The sequence below is a fragment of the Lepisma saccharinum genome, chromosome 13 (assembly GCF_977018435.1).
Source record: "Lepisma saccharinum chromosome 13, izLepSacc3.1, whole genome shotgun sequence".
Taxonomy (NCBI): Eukaryota; Metazoa; Arthropoda; class Insecta; order Zygentoma; family Lepismatidae; genus Lepisma; species Lepisma saccharinum.
Window position 1 is genome coordinate 80,007,291 of NC_139241.1, and position 23,063 is coordinate 80,030,353.

At 39.4% G+C, this 23,063-nt stretch overlaps 1 protein-coding gene across 3 annotated transcripts in view; it reads left to right on the top strand.

Annotated features, from left to right (window-relative positions):
• The window catches only part of LOC145997455 (brefeldin A-inhibited guanine nucleotide-exchange protein 3), a 158,830-nt gene that overhangs the window by 89,099 nt on the left and 46,668 nt on the right, over positions 1–23,063 (top strand). For all 3 annotated transcript variants that reach the window (XM_083134525.1, XM_083134527.1, XM_083134526.1), the window contains 4 exons: positions 1,271–1,430; positions 3,287–3,594; positions 6,704–6,874; positions 8,677–8,794. In XM_083134525.1, coding sequence (XP_082990651.1) covers positions 1,271–1,430; positions 3,287–3,594; positions 6,704–6,874; positions 8,677–8,794 — 757 coding nt within the window. The remainder of the gene's footprint in view (positions 1–1,270; positions 1,431–3,286; positions 3,595–6,703; positions 6,875–8,676; positions 8,795–23,063) is intronic.

Sequence of the window (23,063 nt, forward strand, 5' to 3'; positions counted from 1 at the left end):
TGGTACACTTCCTTCAACAAAACATAGGTTTCTCCGGCGGATTTTACGAGTTTCATAAGAAACTTCACATTGATACGGTGTTCTACTTTCACACTTAACATTTTTCCGACAGCACAGATGTACGTACGGTTCACTTCGTCCACAAGCTACAGCGGAACTGAGCACCGTGCACCCTGGGCAATCACACAGTCGATAGGCAGGATATCGTGTTATACACTTGTGCACCGCTTGAACTTGACCTTTGTCAACAGCAACAGCAATCCGTTTTTTTTCTAGCCACACCTCGTATGTATTATTGTTGTTATAATTTTTATGATTTTTGTATAAGAAAAGAAGTATTACATAAAAGGTCACCCCTGATATACCTTCTCAAGTCAATTTTTATTCAGTTTACTCTACTCCTTGCGACCTTTACATGTGAAGTGAGTATTCTAAAAACTAGGTTAAATGGGATTCTAAGTGTGGTGTTGGTAAGATATAGTGAACTTCTTACATACATGTTTAAATACATGAAAAGCACCAATGACTATAGGCTGGAAAATTTTGGTCCTTGGTTTGGAAAACCTGGAAAAGAATGGGAATTTTGTTTTTATTAAGTTGTAGACACTGTTCTTTTTACAACCTACATCACTCTTGTTTAAATGAATGTAGCTACCTGAACATTTATAAACCTTGATTCGTGGCTGCAGTTATGATTGGTTCTCCAGTGAAAGTTGAAGCAAGTTCTTTTGCTAAGCCTCAACATATCAGCTTACCTTCTCATGACAAATAGCTGCTTACATTTTACTAAAGCTGATGGGATGATGCCAATATTATTAAGGTCTGCAACTCCCAGGCTTTCACTTGTTCAGTGTTCCTTATTCCATAGGCTACCGAATCAGTTCAACAATATCGCAAACCAAGAAGATATCTTTAGCTCATGTTTGTCTTTTATCACCAACTTACAGAAAATTGAACATAAGTAATGTTATAGTGAAACAGATCTCTGTTTATCTTGGAACTGTTTTGTCTTATTTTTTTGTTGTTTTTAACACTACTGTTTTACTTTTGTTTCTTTCTGGTTTGAAATGGCTTCTGTTGTACTGAAAATTTCAAGAAGTAAATAAATAACAGTAAAGTGACCACTGTGTCTTGTTGAATCAGTCCAATGAAGCAATTGTGACATTTATAAGATATTACTAAACTCTAACTTTTTGTAACATATTTGACCATTAGATATAGACAGTACGCGTTACTTTTCAGGTATAAAAATAACTTTTTAATTTTGCAGGTGAGGTAACGGAGGAATCCAGTGAAGAAGCTATTCACACCAATGAGAACATGTCTTTGGACTTATGCCTGGCAGCTCTGAAGTACCTTCAGCGCTGTTCCGTAATTCTTTCTTCCATGTATAATATGCCAGCATGTCCAATGTTCCATGCAGCTAACAGGTAGGTTTCTGGAGAGTTTTTTTTTACTCCATACCAAGTCTTGCTTAAAGACGAGACGTAGCAAGAGGAAAATTTTCTTAAAGCAATAACTTAGAAATTTTTAAAATTTCGAAGTAAAATTTAATCTAAGCCACAGAAAATTGGGGGGCTAGTGCCTCCTCAGGTTCCCCCTTAATGAAATCCCTGCTTGTAGCTTATGTGTTTGAAGCAGTGCCGGCCGGTGGCAACTATGATGGGTAGTGCCAACGTGATCAAGAAATGGAAAAGTACCTCCACAACCCGCCCCCATCTTGAGGTTGCGCCACTGGCAAAGATGTTTATCCTTCATGGTGGTTGCGGTAAACGCGGTTTAAAATTACTTACGTGAAATTTAAAAGATTTCGTAATTCCGCGTTGCACAATTTAAACAACACGGCCCAGCCCCCCAACCCCCAACTGACAACGCCACCGGGCAACAGGAAGCAGACGACGCAAACCAAGATGCGTGCGCCAGTGCTGCCGAACGGGAAAAATTGCAACCACCACCGCCCGGGAACAAACAATGTACTGACGCGGTACCACCTCCGCTTCAAATGCCGTACCCTTTTGTGAATGAAGACAGTGGATCTTCGAAATTGATAGGATTGAACCATTAAATTGTGCAACGCGGAATTACGAAATCTTTTAAATTTCACGTAAGTAATGTTTATCCTTGTTTGGTAATGTTAAAAACAGAGTGTGTTTAAGTAATAACGCACTAATCCGATTCATCTTCACTCACTAACCTATCTTTATACACTACAGGACACTTCGCTAAAAACACAACAATTACAAGAGAAAGGGAAAACAAATCCTCTCACCCTCTCCTCCCCCATGCACACATATTCCAACTGGATGTCGAAAATGTCCTAGACATTTGTTGTAAAAAGAAATTGTGGAAATGCCAAAGGAAACTCGCATCACCAAAGGATTTTTTACTTTTATATTTTTAAAAAAGTCTGGATGGCCCTCTAGGTGCATCTGTCTATTATCAAAATGTTCCGTCATATTTAGCGACTTATCTCTGAAGGTGGCAACTGTGTCAACACTGCAAAAGTTCCCTCGCCATGCCAGGCGAAAACGAGCACGGCTGGTGCCTTATGGGCTAACCCTGTCCTCTGCCACTTTGTTCCTGGCTCATGGTGGAAATGTTTCTCGCTGAGACTTCTTCAACCCTCTGCACGTGTGTCAACTTGGTTAGGCCAGCTCTTGGGCAGCGCGAACCGCTGCCTCGCGAGGGTACGAAACAGCTGGCGATGCAGTGAGGAGGTTGGGGTGGTTGTCACGTCAGCTTAACTGATCGCAAGATTTGAATCTCCTTGTCTGTAAACTATCAATGTATTAATTTAACAATACTTGGGCGAGGTATGAGTTTCTTCTGAGGGTAGAGCCATGACACTGCGGCTCTCCCCCTTGGGCCACCGCTGGTTTAAAGTAACCGTAAAAGTAATGGAGTTACATTTCTAAAAGAGTAACTGTAACTTCGTTACTTCTTTGAAAAATAACTTTCCAAACACTACATGAATTAGTTTTTAAAGATGAGATTAATCCATAAACTGATAGTAATTTTTGGTGGATAACATAATAATGTCAAGCTTGCATTTTATGCCGCCAACCTTTATTATTTAAATTCACAGAACAAGTGTGGTAGTACTTTACTTCTTACATGAGTATACAAAAATTCAATCTGACTTGTTAAAATCATAATTTATTTGCCTATTTATTGTGGTGACTCACTCTCACCATTAGCAAAAGGCTGTTGATTGCTATTCTATGAACTATATGGTAAATTACATGCAAAAATGTGTGCATATAATGTATTATTGATTTTTTTACAGGATTCAGCTTAACAACATTCCTCAGAAGGTAGACCCAGTTATTCCCAAAGTTGAAGTAACATATTTCGACACATCTAATGAAATTGCTCTTAACCCTGAAGAAGAGAAGTCTTTTTCGTATAAACTTTTAGCTGTTATAAGTGACGCTTCTACCTTAGAGAGCATGGACAGGAACTGTGGCATTCTGTATGTGTGGTTTCTACTGCTGGAAGGACTGGCGAGTGCAACAACAATGTGTCCTCGGAAGTACCAGCCACATACGCTGGAAACACTCTTTACTCTTCTGAGGTCATTGTTGGAAGTCCCAGGTAAGAATGTATTGTCCTTTGTTTACAACTTGCAGTCATGGATGTACCGGGTGTCCCAGAAGTCTTTCCCTGATTACAAATTTTATTCATATCCGCTATATGCAAGGTAGAGATGTGAATGTGGTGTCAAAACGTTGGAAAACTAACCAAGTTTATTTGTTGCAGGTTTGAGTAAAATGGCTGTAGTGTAGCAGTGTCAGTGCCCAGATAACCGGAAATGTTCACAAATCAGGAAAAAGCTCAGGATGTCCTCTGGTATCACGAGACCTGGTCACCAATAACAGTGCAGAGGAACTTTCAAATGTACAGAATTCTTTTGTCTAGAATATCTGCCATCAATAAGTTGGTATTTAAAGAATGGAATTTATCTTCATTTCCAAATCGTGTCAAGTCCAAGAAACATTGTATGGAAAGATGCCACTCGATGTCAAGAGCATTAATTCCGGATTCCTTGACACTGACACTGCTACACTACAGCCACATTACTGAAACCTGCAACAAATAAACTTGGTTAGTTTTCCAACATTTTGGCAACACTTTCACATCTCTACATTGCATATAGTGGATATGAATAAAGTTTGTAATCAGGGAAAGACTTCTGGGACACCCTGTATTTAGAAGGGTGTCCAAGGCATTCTGTAAACTACAAGAGTAACAATTGTAAAAGTAACTCTGCAACAGTAATGGCATTGCTAAGATTTAATGAGTCCAAAATTAAGTTAGCAATATTATTTCTCTTGTAGTCTATGGTTGTTACAAGCATAAAAACACACCATCAGGTAAAATGTGGTGCTGAAATCTGGTGCACAGTGAACATCATCCCAGAAAACGCTTCGTCCGACCATTGATCAGGCTCACTTGTGCTTTCAAAAGAGAAATTCACGTTGACAGGGTGCATATTGAACGTTGCTGCACTGGTATAAACTCAAATTACTGGTGGTTGTTAATTACTGGTGGTTGTTGTTACTCCAGTGCCACATTTCAACCTGGTGGTGAAAATTTGAACTATTTTATTTTCATCAGCTTTCACTTTCCCATGGTCTCTACAGCCTTTATATCAAGTTTCACTGCAATCCGTTTCTTGGACTGGGCTCCAGAGGGCTCCGAGTAGGGAAAATTTAGTTTTAAGTGCCACATTTGCACATGGTGGTGAAAATTTGAACTATTTTAATTTTCGTCGGCATTTGCTTTCGTAACACTTCCATAGCTTCTATACCAACTTTCAGTGAGCTCCGTGCTTCGGACGGGCTCCAGAAAGCCAAGAGTAGGGCAACTTCAGTTGTAACCACCCAGTATCATATGAGATCCAGTCAGTCCAGACTTCAGTCGAGCCAAGTCGTAGGAACTCTCAAAGAAGAAATTATTTCTCCTACCCTTAATTGAGCTTCAAATTTTTGGAAATTACTGGGTTCTTGAAATTAAAGCTCCAATACCACAGTTATGTAATCTTAAAACAAGATATAAATAAAATTTGGCTTTCTTTGGGTAGATTTGTCATTTAATTATTCGGCCTTTCCCGTGAAGACGTCAGTGTAGGCCATTCCTCTCCAAGAAAACGAGCAAAGTTAACCCTTTTGGCACGGAGAACGTATATATACGTTTTCCCCTTTTGCGCTCAAACCGCGGATAACATATATATACGGTCTCCATTTTTGAGTGCTTATAAAAATTCTTGCTTGTTTCTATGTGCTTCTGCGATTGTTTCGCTGCAAAGCCTGGATATTTTAGTAAATAACTTGACCGGTAGGTGCAGCACAAGTGTGGTTTCTTTGTTTTTCTTATTTGTTTACGAGTGACACCTGTTCTGTGCTTTTTGTTGAGTTTGCACAATGGCCGACAATGCTGTCCAAGGTTGTTCCCAATGGATATATGTGTAAAAATGTAATTTCATCGGTACAAAGCAAAATGTCAAAATGCACAAAATGAAAAATTTATGCAAATTTGGTGTATATATGGAGGGGGAAGGGAGAAAACCCCCAAAAATTATTTTAAAAAATTGTCACTTCACCCAAAAAATGTCCTCGCACTTGGGCACAAAACGACACCTACGCACAACATTCACGGACGAAAAGCTAGAACGTAGTAAAAAATGAGCGCCAATTCTTGCAGCTGCTTGAAATTCTATTTTTAGACAATGCTGGGTAACCCCTGTTGCCACTTGTGGACACTTGTGCTAAAAAAAAAAAACAAAGGTTTCCTTCAGCGCGCTTCGAAATTCCATTCTCACAACGCAGATTCAACAACCAGTCTTCCCCCTCCCCCCCCCCTGCTTGCGCCCTCACGGAAAACTTTCATTTTGACATCGGATACTGATAAACAAGCTTCCTTGGAATGCACTTAACAGGAGGGAGTGAAAAGCATTGCTTTAGAACAACAAAGCCGGTCTTCCTTTGTCGGCAAAAAATTGACCTTGAAAAGAGACTCAAAAGAGAAGTCCCTTTCCCCGCCTTTCCCCGCCTTTCCCCGCCTTTCCCCGCCTTTCCCCACCTTTCCCCGCCTTTCCCTGCCTTTCCCTCTCCATTTTCATGAAGACAAAAAAAATGCAAAAAAACATTTCTGTTAAATACATGTGTTAGGAACAATATAAAAAAATAAAATTGAAATTCTAGCCAAAAATAGAAAAGTTATAACGTAAAAACTACGACCTTGACACAGCGTCTCGATCGAGATGCTTGGTTCCGTGAGGGTTACTTTTGGGTATCTCGTTCGAGATGCTTGGGTGGCAAAAGGTTAAACAAGTAAGATTATTTTTGTGCACAAGTGTGTTAGCCGATGCATAGCAAAGTATTTTAGAAACAACACCAAAAAAAATCTTGAAGGACTAACTAATGAAAAATTTCTTTGTAATCGAAGATCATAATACCTTTTAAGGTGTGGTAATATTATAATGGGATTGAGATACGAAACTCTCGGATCCGGATCCAGATCCGTAACTTTTGGATCCGGATCCGGATCAGTTTGGCCATCCCTAATATGAAGTTGAAACTGCTGCATATTAATTGGGAAACTGTGTATTTTAATATAACTAGATGCAACTGAAAGTAGTAATTTCATTGTGTTTTTTACATGCTCAAATTATATAATTTAGAGTACTTTTTTTTCCTTACAGGTCCTACATTTGGTTTGTATTGTGTGAACCATCTTCTTCTGCCAATGGTTCAGAGCTGGTTACGCAAAATGAGCCGTATATCTCGTGGCTGGGATAATTTTGCTCCTAACTTCAAGCAGTGCTGTGGGCTTACAACAGACCTTGTGGTTGAATACTTGACATACTTGCAAGGTAAGTTTAGCAATCATGAAAGTACTTGCATGAACTCTCTCTTAGCTGAAAGGTTAGTGTTTTCAACTTTAGTGCAAGCAGTCATGTGTTTGAACCTGAGTAGGAGCATTGTGAGGACAATTTGCAAGCCTCGTAGCACTAGCTTACCCTTAAAGGCAGGGTGGAGGGGTTTGCACCACCACTTGTTTTTCAACTGTCAATATTTTTATAAAAAATTGAAAATTAATTCCCTAGGGTCTTCCCAATGTTTCTGTATTACTTTGTTTATAAAATCATAATGGTAACATACATAGAAAACAAAATTCATGTGGTGAGCTTATCAGCCTTCTCCATCCCCCACTCTCTTGGGGTGTGTATTCCAACCTGACACTCGTGGATTATTTTAATTCATTTGTATTACTGTTTTTTAGTGTCTTTTTTTTTATCCTATAGCAATGTACATTTCGGTGATAATGATGGTATTTATTGTAATTGTTATAATTATTATACAACACACATATATATAAGGAAAAAAAGCATTGATGCAACATTAAATTAATAAGTTTTTTTAGTTTATTTTAGGTTTAGTTCCATGATAAAGTATGTGTGCAGCACTTATGCAATAGGTAGTTCTTATTTTTTATTAATGACAGTAATTTTCATAATTATTATATAACTGCACATATAAATGGATAAAGGAAACCTTGATTCAGTAAGAAAATAGTTTCTTGAATAGTGATAAAAAGAGTGTGGGCCTCCGAGCCCAGGTAAGTGAGTTTCTTGTATGACATGGGTAAGCTAGGGTTAAAAATAATAGATAGTAGTGGACCCTGGTCTTGACAGCCAGTAAACATTGCCAATGAAACTCAATGCACTGGCTGCTGACAATGCATTAGCTAGAAAAAAATCTGCTGGGTATGTCTTAGCCTTCAAAGTGTTGTTCGACCACAGAGTTTTAGTAGGAAAATGTAGGGATCAAAGTTCAACTGGTGATGTGATGTAAAGAACAGTTCTCGGGGTACCAACCAAGTTAAATTGGCATTGAATTATTCAGGATTTCCTTTCTGGATGAATGAAGTCAGGTTTTGGAACACATTTAATAATTTTATGAATGTTACTCACTGTAGTTCTGCACTAGCATGCAATGTTAATTGGACATTATCCATTTTCTAGTGCTGTTAACTATTCTCATTTTAACATTATGTTTCGAGAGAGCACATGTTATCTCGTCTTCAGGTGAATAAATTTATTTATGCCAGTGCTGGAACCTTCGCCAGACCTGTGCTGACCTCCGTGGCAGAGTGGTTGTTATCACCGCATGCTACAATGCTAGAGGTCCTGGGTTTGAATCCTGGCCTGGGCATTCTTTGTGAGTATCCCTTCATCGATTTCATCATATCATCACTCATCCTCATTGTAGCGATTAGCGAAAAATTGGCAGAATAGTGATGCTAAATAACAAAAATCAAATCAAGTTCCTATATGAGACGTGTGATTTTACTACAAATCCTATGCACTGATGAACTACTACGAACAAAGCACTAGTGGATAATGTCCACTTAACATTGCATGCTAGTTTCTGGAATTTCAATAAGATTGATTGAAATTCAAATTCAAACTGGTCACATTACTTGTATATTTCTTGTAGAATAGGACTTGTAATGAAAGATTGATTTTGCTAGGACTGTAATTATGTTGACAGTTCACAAGAGGATTTAAAATGCCTGTATTACTTTTCCTTCACTTATTTTTCCATGAATATGCATGTCATTGCTATACTTGTGGAATTCACTAAGTTAAGGCACAATTTTATTGTTTTCTAGGAAAAGACGAATACAATACAAGCACCACTTTAATGCTGAAGCAGTTACTCCTCGTTATGATTGAATGTGTTGTACAGTCAACAGAGAGTATAGCCCGGTTAGGATGTGCCTGCATTAGGTAAGTACACAAAAAAAATTGCATGACACAAGGACATATTTAGTCATGTGAGAACCAGACGGACACAACTTCAATTTATCAAATTTATTAGAAGAGAGGAATTCTTAGGAATAGATCAGACTAAAAAAAAAAATCTGTAAATTGGAGATACATGACTACTTTAATGCTAAGGAGAAAAGATGGAGATACTTCAATCTGATTGTTCAGAGGAGATAAACAAAACCGAACAATGCATTTTTGAAGTTGCATTCCTCTGGTTCTCACACGACAATTTGTACATATGTATAGGAGTTTAAGGTGATTATTCAAAATAGTTTAATGTGAATGCAATGAGGAAATGGTGGATTTGATTTTTAAGCATGGGTGTTGAGCCCTATTTAGGCAAATGGAATAAAATAACCATATTATTAGAGATTAAGCATGTTTTACAGTACTTGAGCCCTTTTGACTAATTTTTCACTTTCTCTTGTCATTATGCCGTGACTTGATTAATATAGGGTGAGGCAGTCAAATGGGAAGATTTAAAAAATTCACAAAAAATAGATGAGCAAATATTAGTTATTTTTTTAACATGAATGTACTGTACATGAGTTGACATTACTAGTGTACCTTAAAAATGTTCATTTTTTGAATATGGTGTCAGTAAGATGGCATCCTTGGTGTTGCACACATTGCTGTAAAGGCATATTACAAAAACTCGGATAGTTTCGTTGGAGATCAACATGCTTTCCGTCGAGAGTTTCAGTTACCTCTGCATGCTCCTTGCTTCCAGCAAGATGGTGCAACTAGCCATTCTGCCAGAGTGTGTATGGATGTGCTTAGACTCGCATTTCCTGCTCGTCTCATCAGCAAATTCGGCGATATTCCGTGGCCTGCACGTTCACCCGACTTGTCAGCTCCTGACTTTTTCTTTGGGGTTACCTCAAATCCAAAGTATTCAAGGACAACCCTCCAAGAACCAGGGATGATTTGAAGGAGCGAATTCGGCAAGAGATCCACAACATTCCGTTGGAGATGCTACGCAACGTCATGGGCGGATTTACTCTGAGACTCCGAGAATGTGTGCAAAACCAAGGATGCCATGTTACTGACACCATATTCAAAATATGCACATTTTTCAGGTACACTAGTAATTTCAACTCGTGTACAGTACATTCATGTTCAAAAAAGAAATAATATTTGCTCTATTTTTTGTGAATTTTTTAAATCTTCCTGTTTGACTGCCTCACCCTATATTTAATTTGTGGTGAGTCAGCTCATACTTTTTGGGGTGCTACGACAGTGTACTACTTCGCAACAAGCACACACAGGACCAAATATAGAGCAAAGTTGCACTTGTTACGGATTCATGGCATCTTGCATAATGCATGGTTCAATATTGCATGAAAACTTCTGTATCCATGTTGCTTGTTTGGATTTGTTGGAACTTGTTACTCAACGGTTCTCTCTGTTTTTACCGAGGTGTTTTGGATACAGGTTGAAACTTCTCAATGCTTTCTTAACATTCATCTGGCTAGAGTTCAATCTTCTGCTTGGTTTCACTTGTGATTGTGGTGTTTGTTTAGTCCACTTATGCTCAAATAGGCTAACTGTGACTTAGCCTGAAAAATAATATATGTTAGAATTTGTTTAATAGGCTTCTGTAGCCACGACACTATTGCTAATATCTGAAAGAAAATAAATAAATACGTTAAATAGTATTGATTAATTAAAATACTTACGTGAGTGAGTATGGAGTCTTATTAGGACAAAGTTTCGGAGGTCAGACTGCCTCCTTCATCAGATTCGTGGATGTTTCTGAGCACAGAGCATAGTGCCACATGAAAGAAGTGTTGAATGAGGATTTGGTTAAGGGTTACGGTTAAAAACACTTACAAAAACTCTGCAATATTCCCACTTAAATAATCTCAGCATATTAAAAACTTAGTAAAAATACTCCTCACTTAGATTAATATAACTTAAAAAGGATCCCAAGTTGCCATTATGAGCCCAGGCTGGTTGTGAGTCCTGCACATGTGAGCAGCCCTCACCTCAACCGAAAGGAAAAAGCTACCTCCCCTCCTATAAACAGTCTCTCCTTTATCTCTTACGTCACCAATCCAAAGTGAATTCTCGTTCTTCTTATGCTGCTTTGATGACCTTCGAAGTAACATGGAAACCTATTTTAGCATCAGTTTTCACTGCCTTGTCCCATTTTTTTTAAGAAAAATGATCCATTCGTCCTCTAAATTACCGTCCTCTCTGTTGAGTTTATTCCTATCTCTCTTGCAAATATACACGGCTTCATAAACATTCCTATTTAATTTATTATTATCTTTCCTAATGACTTCTCTTTCTACAATCATAACGGCCACTTGGGATCCTTTTTTAGTTATTTTAATCTAAGTGAGGAGTATTTTTACGAAGTTTTTAATATGCTGAGATTATTTAAGTGGGAATATTGCAGAGTTTTTGTAAGTGTTTTTAACCGTAACCCTTAACCAAATCCTCATTCAACACTTCTTTTACATGGCACTATGCTCTGTGTCTAGAAACATCCACGAACCTGATGAAGGAGGCAGTCTGACCTCCGAAACTTTGTCCTAATAAGACTCCATACTCACTCACGTAAGTATTTTAATTAATCAATACTATTTAACGTATTTATTTATTTCCTTTAACAGTGAGTAACATGCACAAATCTGCAATATGTTATTGAGTTATGTATATGCTAGCGATCGCAAGCCACATGAAGATTCACGTAAATGCTCTAGAATGAATTCTAAGCAGATGTAATATTTTAGATGGAATAGCATTTAGGTTTTTTGAAAAGTGAGGAAAGTTGGAAAATGGCTTCGCTGCCTTCAATACTAACAAACTTCCTGTTATAATGGTTTAACAGATATCAATAGAATTGAAGCAGAGTAGATTTCCGTGGTGGTGTGTCTATTGCACATGGCATGTGGAGAGATCGAATGTTGGAAATAATTGATTTAAAGATAATCATATACAGTTTGTCCACAAATGTCCTCCATAATTATAGAGATGCATGGCGTCATTGTCTGTGGTCACATGCACACACAATTGGTGTCTCCTGAAGGAGGAACGCAAATATTTTCTCACAGACACTTGTTCCACATGGCAGACATCTAGTCACGCCACTTTACTTTTGCATATTCTCAGTCAGTGGGGGTATAAGGGCATTCCAGCTATCTTGAGGATATGCTGGAGTCAGAATGTGCTGCATGTGGTTGCCATGAGAAGTGCACAGTGAGTGTCTGTGAGATGAGCTTGAAAATGTTTGAGTTACTCTTTCGGGAGATGCAAATTTCATAGGCAAACAACCACCGACAGTGTTTATAATCTCGAAGGATATTTGTGGACACCCTGTATAATAAACACAAGAGTTCTCCCACCATTTGTGGGTGATAAAGTCAATGTGGTGTGCATGTGTGAGTGGTAGAAATGGGCAGGGGAAATAAATGTTGGTTGGGGCTTGAATTTGGGTTGGGAAGTTACTGACTGGCCTTATTCAGGCCAGGGAGTATGGTTGCACTCATACCATATGGTAGTTGGTATGTAACCCCTCTCCCGGCGTATTTTTACTTAGGTCTTGGTGGATCTGTGTAAAGTGTGGATAATTGCTGCTCAGAAGCAGTCATTTAAGGGTATATTATGATGACTGTGAAATTGAAGTTTTGGGTGAAGGAGTTGTGGTTGTTAATTCTAAGGTTTAGAATTGTGGATGTTTCCCTCAGATTAAAGCCACCACAGTTATTACAGGTGAGAATACATGAAGTTTGAAGGGTGGCAGGTTACTTCTGGGTGGAGGGTAAATATGTGTGTGACAGTGTGAATCTGGATGAGAATTGCACAGATTTTGCACCTTGGGCAGTTGCATTTGTAAGTCTGAGGGTGGTGTTGTGGGGTGATGGAATATTGTGGACCAGGATGTTTTCAAGGTTGGGGAGATGCTTTAAAGCAACTTTGGGCTTGCTGGGAAAGACGGCCGTGATGTTGGGATCACTATGGAGAATGGTAAGGAGGAAATTTACACTGTCCCGGGAATTTCTGGAACAAGCAAACGAAAACAAGTCCTTCCCTTCTCTTCCATTATGCACGGGTTTGCTCCACAGATCCCTGAAACAGAGGGTTTGTCTGATTTTGTTGGGTGGGGACAATATTGGGTGACAAGTACAGGTGAAGGTGGTGGCAGGTGTCTTGATGAGGGTGCGTGAAGGAGCTTGGGATATTTGTTTATTGATTAAGGCTTTGTGTAGGCGGAGGTTGTAGTTCTGTTGGAAAGTAGAAGAGGTGTTGAGGCATTACCCTCTGAGGGCCAGGGGGAATGAGACTGCTTTCTTGGTGTGGAGTAGGTGCGAAGTGGAGAGGTGAAAGTACTGCATGTGGTTTGTGAGTTTGATGTGGATGGATCTTTGCAAATGAACTTCCACGATGTGCATGTCCACAGTGGTTATTTTGTTGATGAAGTAGTTGAGTTGGTCTAGAAAACTGGTCAGGAGTGTTTCCCATGTGTCCAGAGCATGAAAAAGTTAATAGAATGGAGCGAGAGGAGTAGTTTCAATGTTTGGGTATCTAGGTTCTCCATCAAGAGATTTGCATAGCATGGGGCCCCCGTTGTTATGTCCATGGCTGTTCCACCGATCTGGAGGGAGTGTTTATCTTTCAAAGATTACAGATGAAGACAAGGTTGGCTGGGTGGGTCAGGAAATTAGTGTTGGGATTGCAGGGTTGATGTCTGCTGTTAAGGTAGAATTCAATGGAGCGGAGTCTGTGGGAGAGTGATGTTGGTGTAGAGGGAAGCGACATTAATATAGCAAGAATGACGTTTATTTGGAGTAGAGGAATGCCGTTGATCTTCTGAAGGAACTGGTTGATGTCTCAAAGCTAGGAAGGCGACGAAAGGCTGGAGGTGGAAGTCCAGGAGGGCATTAATTCTTTCAGTGAGGGAGTAGTTGTAACCAAACACAGTGGGTCTGTCACCTTTATGAATTTTGTGCAGTAGGTAAGAAGTAGGAATGAGTGTGGATATGGTAGAGACTTTGATGAAATCCAGTCTTATTTGCTACGAGGGTTGCTGGAAAAGTTTCTGTAAACTACCACCAACAGTGGCGCTAGTGTTCTGCTGGACCTTTTTTATGTTTAAATTATCTTTGATTGTTTGTTTAAGCCTATTCGTTTATTTTTCACAGCAGTTTGAAGTAGTAGTTTCGTGTGCGAAATGGAAATTTCTTGTGAACACTTTCGGGCAATGATTTTTTTATGATTTCAAATGTAGTTTAACACCGAAACAATGCATCGAGCGACTTCATTTGAATTTTGGGGATGAAGCACCATCCAATAGGACTGTGTACAATTGGTTTTCCGAATTCCAGCGTGGTCGCACATTTCTCAGTGATGAATTTTGTGAAGATCGTCCATCCATATCTGTTGTTGCCAGTAATGCTGATGCTGTGCGTGAAATGATTGAGAGAGATCGGCACATGACATACCGTGAGATTCAGGCATCCTTGAACATTGGCATGAAATCAATACATACGATTTTGCATGGTCATCTGAACGTACGGAAACTTTCAAGCCGTTGGATCCCACACAACTTGACAGAAGCTCAAAAACAGGCTCGCGTAAATTGGTGTAAAGAAATGCTCAAAAAATTCAACCGAGGCAAGTCAAATTTGGTGTACTACATCGTTACAGGGGACGAAATTTAGATCTATTCATACGAACCCGAAACGAAACAGCAATCCACCGTTTCAAAGTGAGCCGAAACCAACAAAAGTTGTTCATTCGGGGAGTGCTGTCAAGCAAATGATTGCTTGTTTGTTCGGTTATACCGGACAAGTGGCGACAATAGCTTTAGAAGATTGAAGGACTGTAAATGCTGAGTGGTATACAACAATTTGTTTGCCAGAGGTCATCAATGAATTGTGTAAACCAAACCCAAATCATCACATTATTCTTCACCACGACAACGCCAGTTCCCACTCAGAACACCAAACTGTTGATTTTTTGTCCAGTAAAAATGTCGAATTAATGACTCATTGTCTGTACTCATCTAATTTATCACCTAATGACTTCTTTTTGTTCCAACACATGTAAAATAAGATGCGTGGTGAGCGATTTGTGTTGCCTGAAGCAGCTGTTGATGCATTCCGAACAGCGGTTTCTGAGGTATCAGCTTCAGAGTGGAAAAAATGCTTTCAAAATTGGTTTGAGCGTATGCAAAAGTGTATCGATCTTAAGGGTGAATACTTTGAAAAACAATAAAGTCATTCCCAGAATTTCACATGTCTTTTTTCATATTGATTGCAGAAACTTTTCCAGCAGCCCTCGTACTAACTTACAAATTGTACATTCACTACTTGTCTACTCTACATTATTATATTTCAAGAGAAAATAAAATGCATAGTTTATTGGCTTGTTTTACTCTAGGTTGGTGTAGAACAATATTCAAGCGCTGGTTCTAATACTTGGGGGTTCTTCATGCAGAATTAAGACTTCTTTTCCTTTAAAATATAAGTCGTATTACCAAAGGTACATTATTCTGAGAGATTCTTATTGGAAACGAATTACCTTAATATTCTGATAAAGGTTGAGCCAGGGTTCCCGATACAGATACCAGTGCCAGTAGTTCAGAATATTTTTAAATGTTAATATATTTTAATTTCATTAGAACCATAGTGGATCAATCCACCATAGTTTTGCTTTAAGATATTCATATTTTCACATGGTATAATTATATAATATGCCCAGAAATTAAGTTCTGTTCACAATTTGTGCTGTGATTGCGATTGTGCCCATGTGCGCCAAGTTCTTTGACCCATTGGCAAGGCACAGACATCAGTTGGAGGAAAGATGGTAGTGCAGACGCTTTGCAGTGGTTTGTGATAATTTTCAAGAAAATTGCATGTTAAGTACGGTCTGTGATCCGATATTTGAATGCACGGAATATGTCAGCAGAGGAATTCCACTGTCAGATTGGTGAGATGTATGGGGAACAGATCGTGAATGCCTCAACGGTACGGAGATGGGTGCAACAGTTTAACGAAGGATGAAACAATGCGCACGATGATGAACGCAGTGGGCAACTGACCATCTCTGGTGGCTGACCACTTGGTCCGTGCAGTGGAAGAGAAGATTACAGAGAACAGACGATTCACCCTGTCTGCACTTTCAGTGCATTTTCCACACTGTTGTCCAACATGCTGTTACCACTTGGGTATCATCACAGGCTGCATTGTTCTATGATAACGGGGATGCAAGACATGGTGTCTCGTTATGATAAGTGTCTGAACAGTGGAGGCAACTATGTTTAAAATTAGTCCAAGTATGCAATAAAGGTTTTTCTTCCACATTTTGTGTTTTTTTGATGGCAAATGGGACTTTTTTTTCTGGATGACCCATGTTTTTAATCATAATACTATTTCTCCTCACGTTGATGTTAGCAAAATAATGAAAATTGTGTATTTTGCATAATTTCCAGGATATTTAGACTCTACGAAAGTGTTGCATAACATTTTTGCAGACCCTATGAGATTTCCGGAAGCTGGAAAAGTATCAGCTGGTATCTAAAGATATCTGTTTGGCGATTAGATAATTAATTCTAATGAGTTCACGTTTCATTTTTCTCCACACTTTTTGTTCGCAAGTACTCAGTACATGCCCTGACGAAGCTACCAGGTGGCGAAGTGGATTGCGAACAAAAAGTGCATGGAAAAATTAAATGTGAACTCGTTAGAATGAAGTATCAACTGGTTTCTGTGATTTATTTAAACCGATAGTTTCCAAAACTGACACCACTTGAATCGGCCGATACACGTACCGGTATCACCTGAGGGCTAATTTTAATATTATATATTTTTGTTCATCATGTTGAAAATGAGTCGTAAGCAAGATGTGGATTTTCGCCTGTTTTCTTTGTAGTAAAACATAGGCCTTTATGTTTTAAGTCTGTTTTTGTTCATGTTCTTGTGTGTGTGTGTGTGTGAGAGAGAGAGAGAGGGTGGGGGATATGTATGTGTAGGGAAACCATACATAAACATGTTCCCTCCCTACCTCCCGCCACCATGAACTGTCAGTATTGATAAGCACTATGTAGCCTGCATTGTTTGTGAAACTATAAACCATTGTAATCTACACATAGATTTCATGTAGACCTAGATATAACCTATGGCACATCATTGCATATAGTTTACATAGTCAATGTAAAAATGTAAACTGATATCAAATAATATACATGGTGGGCCAAAAGTCCCTTACCACCCCTTGTAAAAATCGTTTTAGTGGAAATTGATGAATAACAACCATATGTGACCACATTAGGCCTAGGGGGAAGTCATAAGGTGGGGGTGCCCTTGACGGCGACCATCTTGAAAGCCGTCATCTTGGATACAAGTCCAGTTTTGTAAATGGGAAGGTAGGCATGCGATACATGATTTTAGGCTAGAATTTGATAAGGAAAACAATGGCGAAGTCGTAATGTTGAAATCTTCATTTGTTAAAAAGTTACAGGCATTCAAATGTTGGAATCACACTTTTACATATGGTGCTCTACGTGAGCGCCCTCCAGCACCACGCACGTGTGTAGTCGTTCACCCCAATTGTCCATGACCCTGCTAAATGTGTCAGGTAAAATATCAGCACAGGCTGCAAAGATCCTTTTTTCCAGGTGAGCAACATTCCTGATCTTCTCGGCGTATACCTTGGCCTTTAAATGACCCCACAAATAAAAATCCAATGGAGTCAGATCGGGTGAACGTGCCGGCCACTCAATGGGACCACGACGCCCGATCCACCGTCCAGGAAATTGTGCATGCAGATAATCACGGACGTTTAATCCATAATGGGGAGGTGCACCATTCTGTTGGAAAAATAAGGGAAATGTGCCATCCTCGGACAACACGGACGGCAGGATGAAATCACGCAACATTGCCAAATAATGATCAGCATTAAGGTTACCAGGAATGACGAATGGACCAATTAGTTTGGTACCCCATAGGCCGCACCACACCTTAACTTTACAGGGGTCAACCCAGTGAGGATTGGTAGCGGACCAATAGCGACAGTTTTGTTTGTTGACCTCTCCTTGCACATAAAAATTTGCTTCGTCGGAAAACAGGATTTTTGAGGCGAATGTGGGATCTGCTTCAAGTTGGGCAACTGCCCAGTCACAGAATTCCAGGCGTCGATCTGGGTCGTCTTCTGATAAATAATGTTGAAGTTGCAATTTGTACGGATGCCAATTATTTTTCTTTAGGATGCGTCTGATGGATGTACGGCTGACACCACATGCCGCTGAGAGGCGACGAGTACTGCGGTGTGATGATGTTGCAACAGATGCCAACATTGCTATGGTTGTGTCTTCGTCTGTTGCAGTAGTGGGTCTTCCAGACCTGGGTTTGTCCGCTACTGAACCAGTATCCATGAATTTCTTGAAGAAGTTGGCAACACTCACATGAGACACAGGATGTCGATCTGGGTGCCGTTCATTAAATTCAGCTGCTACAACCCTTGCACTCCTTCCACCCCATGCCCTTATTAACTCTTTCCTCTCCTCTGTGGTTAGTGACATGATTTAGGCACCTGCAACAAATAAAAAATGAAAGTGTGATTCCAACATTTGAATGCCTGTAACTTTTTAACAAATGAAGATTTCAACATTACGACTTCACCATTGTTTTCCTTATCAAATTCTAACCTAAAATCATGTATTGCATGCCTACCTTCCCATTTACAAAACTGGACTTGTATCCAAGATGGCGGCTTTCAAGATGGCCGCCGTCAAGGGCACCCCCACCTTATGACTTCCCCCTAGGCCTAATGTGGTCACACATGGTTGTTATTCATCAATTTCCACTAAAACGATTTTCACAAGGGGTGGTAAGGGACTTTTGGCCCACCCTGTAGAACCCTCCTGAATAAAGTACTATTTTCAATAATGCGGGCTTGTGCCCACTTAACAATGCTTTTATTTACAGTAACAAAAATACATTCTCTTTTACATATCACAGGGATGTCATTAAGGGGCAGTGAATTGCCTCCAAATGTTAGGAATATGAGCTTTCAAAATTCTGCATGTTGTTCTGACTTCTCTAGTTTTGTTCATTTCCAGCAGCAAATGCATCAGTTGCAGCTGCTGATTGGCCCATTTGGTTCCACCATTCCCATTTGGAAACATTTTTTAAAAAATATATTATTCAAATAAGAAACTTTGCATTTTCCACAATGATAGGAACAAGCTTTTTTTTCGTTAACGGAGCCTTTATTGAGGCAAAAACTGGATAACGGAGTTGTTTATAATTATATCAAGCTGAATAACATAACAAAAACAACTTAAATATTGTATTTGACAAAAAGCTTGGGTCTAGAAGGATTAGGTGCTTTGAACCATGTTATATTTGGGCTGGCACTACAAGCCAGGTAGCGAAAGCACGTGCAGTGTTACCACGTTCAATCCGCACCACTGCTACTCCGTTGCATAGGCGTAACTTGGTAGGAGCAAGGGGAGGCACTCGATCCCCTCCCCTAAAAAAATAGGTTTATGGCTTTTGTTAACTTCCTGGGGATCCCAGGAGTAAAGTAATAAAGAGTAATGTCTGTGATTTCGCAAATGTAACAGGATGCTATTTTTATGGGATGGAAAACTTTTCAAATTAAACCCTAAGTTCGATTCTGCCCCTCCCAAAACAGGCCCCAAGTTACGCCCATTCTCCGTTGAATGGTAATCTGTATAAAATTGGTTTCGCTATGTGAGTACAGTGGTAATGAGTTTTAATAACAGCTTCAAAACAAGGCCAAGGTCGAATTTTTAGAACTACCCAATACTATAAAGAAAAATTGTGTACAGAATTGGTAAGAAATTTTTTGATGTCCGATTCAAAAATTTGAAAGTCAAGATTTCTGTTTAGATCCTTTCTACCTGCACCGTAATTAAATTTCATTATGGACAACACGTTTTTTTTTTTATTTATAAAATTTCAGAGAGAGTGGTCATTTGGATCTGACGACAATAAAAAAAATCGAAAATGCTACCCACAAAGAGAAAATGGTTACCATAGATTAAGGCAGAATTGAATAAGCGAAAAGTTGATGTAACTCTTTTTTATGTAGATCTACTGGTTAATTTTAATTGGAGTCTATAATCCAGTAGTCTACATCGTGTCTATCAGAGGCGTATATTCGGGGCTATCTAGGCTATCTGCGAAGCCTAGACTCAGGGAATAAAATCCAGAAAAAATATCTATCAGAAAATGTGCATAAAATTGTTCATTTCAATAAGAAGATGAACCTGATTTCTTAGAAGTTGGAAACATTGCCCGCTTTCTTTGAATTCGCGAGACGGCTGGTCCAGCTGGCGGGCAACTCCACGGGGCTTGACAGGGCTCCGATCAATGTTGCAAACCAATTTTTGCCACCATGTAATTTCCCCAGGAATGGGGAGTCAAACTGTTACAGGAGAGAGAACAGGGTTGCATATGGCGGGGAAAAAACCCCTCTGAACTTCCTCAACAGTCTGGGTCAATGTTGCAAACCAATTTTTCCCAGCACATAATCTTCCCAGGAATGGGGAATTTTGAAGCCAAATTATCGCGGGAAAGTGTCATTTGGTCATTTGGCAGGGACAAGAACATCATTGAACGCTTGCAGAGGAGTTGGAAAAGAGGTCGTTGACCTTCAAACAACTAGAGATACAGTGGGGAGTAGAAAATTGTTGGCTGAGCGGGAATGGTTTACCGAAATGACAAGGACCAGTTCTAGTCTAGATCGCGTCGAGTGGTCTTGGTGAGTGGAATTTATTTAGAGGCAGCGTGTGAATACAGTAGTGAGTGGATTGTATTTTTGTGAATGATATGTGCTGTGTGTTGTGTAGTGAACTGAAATGAGGGACATAATTAACAAGCTGTCTTTTCGGCTTACGAATGACGATAAGCTCCAAGTCGTTGTGGATTTTTCTTGTAAGTTTCAAGGCATCGACGTTACCACTGCGCCAACAAGGAGTACCCGAACTTAATATCGTGAAAATAGGTAGGTTGAAATTTTATTTTTATTCTCGTATATAGGCTTACATAATATTTCACAATATGGGCCTCTCATTTATGCAAATAAGAATTAAATTCTTGAAATCCTTTCCTTGCTGACAGTGTATATTTCCATGTTTTAAAACCAATACGTTGCTGACCAAGGCAGTTTATTAAGATAAAACACTAAACGTGTTAAGTATTTTATCTTAATAAACTGCCTTGGTCAGCAACGTATTGGTTTTAATATGGAAAAAACAAGGCTTAATTATATTACAATTCCATGTTTTATTTATGAGGTATATATTTTTAATCACAGAGTCACATCACTTCAACCCGCCACCCCAAATGAGTTAAAAAACAAAAACACTCCCACCAGCAAATTTTTCTCCATTCGAACACTATGATATGGTGCGATATCCCAGGTTCTTAAACCAGTATACACCACTGGTGTCTATACATGCTGGCACACATCGCTGCTTCACGGGTTTCATTCTGTCCTTACCGTATTACCGCCTGCTTTATTGAAAGGTTGAGGCTACTATAAGTCTTCTGACAGTTCATTTTATCCCAAAAAAGGAAAGAAAAAGATGCATTGAATTCTTCACTCCGCTAACCACAATGCGGCATGCAGCCGACAGGTGAAAAATCAAGAGAGAAAACCTGGCCCAAATACCACCAAGACATCCTCCATTCGACCCGCTGTCAGGATTTTGGATGAGATACTTTGCATGTCAGTGCGTTTGTTTGTCTATACTTTCGGTGCACATGCTCTTATCATGAAATCTCTAAAGATCTCACGTTCCATGTTGATAAATGAGCTTACGCGTCTAAGAATCCATCTTCTTCACCACCATGCCAGTGGCAGCCTATTAGCCTTTTCCTTACCCTTGTTAACAGTTCATCTCGGACACTTGCTATTATAAAGACATTAGCGAACTGCAGTAGCAGTTTCCTAAGCATGTCGGTACTCATGTAGATTCGATTCTTGCTTGATCGTTGTGCCAGGCAGAATTAATTACTTGGTTGAATGAAAGACTTTTCAACGCAGATGATCGCTTCAAAAATGCTAATTCTTTCACCGCCGGAATAGGCGTCCGTAATATATAATCGCATAACGGTAACAGCAAAATGAACTCTGGAAAACCCATAGAAAGTTTTCCATCAGGGGAGGTGAAAATCTGAAAGCTGTGTACCTAGGCTTGGTGTATTGACATAGTTTGCGTATCGTCATAACAAAGAAAAGGTTTGAAGAATAGAAAATGGAGGGGCATGAAAGAAGCCATAGGAAACGAGAGAAACGAAGAACATTAAAGGCAGAGAGAGGGAGAAAGGCGCAAGAGGGAAAATAAAGATGAGACAGGAGAGAGAGAGATAGGGGAAGCAAAGAAAAGAGACAGAAATGAAGATAGATAAAGAAGCGAGACAGAGGAGAGACATAAGAGGAAACAATGAAAGGAGGTGGAGAGAGAGACAGGAAAAATATGTTAGAGTGAAGAGATAAAAGGGGGGAACAAAGAATGAAGACAGAGAAATAAAGAATCGATAGGAAGAGAAATAAAAGTGAGTGTAGAGAGAGAAAAGGAGAAAAGAAAGAAACTAGACAGAGAAATAAAGAAGTGAGATAAAGAGGGGGAACAATGAAAGACTGAGAGAGGGAAACAAAGAAAGGAGACAGGAAAAAGAGAAATAAAGACGTAAGACAGAGGAGAGATAAAGGGGAAGGAAAGAAAGGAGACAGAGAAATGAACTAGTGTTACACAGTAGAGGGATAAGGGGTAACAATTAAAAAAATAATGAATCGAGAGGAAGAGAAATAAAGACGGAGACACATGATAGAGATTAAGGGGACAAGGAGAGAAACAAAGAAGAGAGACTGAGACACAAAGAGAAATAAAGAAGTGGGGCAGAGCAGGAGAGATAAAGAAAGGAGGGGAACAACGAAATGAGCCATAAGGAAAGAGAGACGGAGAGAGAAAAATAGAAAAGTTCTAGAGGAAGAGAAATATAGAAGTGACAGAGTAGAAATAAGGGAGGAAAGAGAGAGGAGGCAGAGAGAGAAATAAAGAAGTGACACAAATGTGGAACATAGAAAGGAGACGTAGAGAGAGAAGCAAAGGAAAGAGAGACGGAGAGCGTAGAGAGAGAAAAGGAGAAAAAAGAAGTGAGAGAAAGAGGGGAACAATGAAAGACAGAGAGAAACAAAGAAAAGAGACAGGAAAAAAGAGAAATAAAGAAGTGAGACAGGAGAG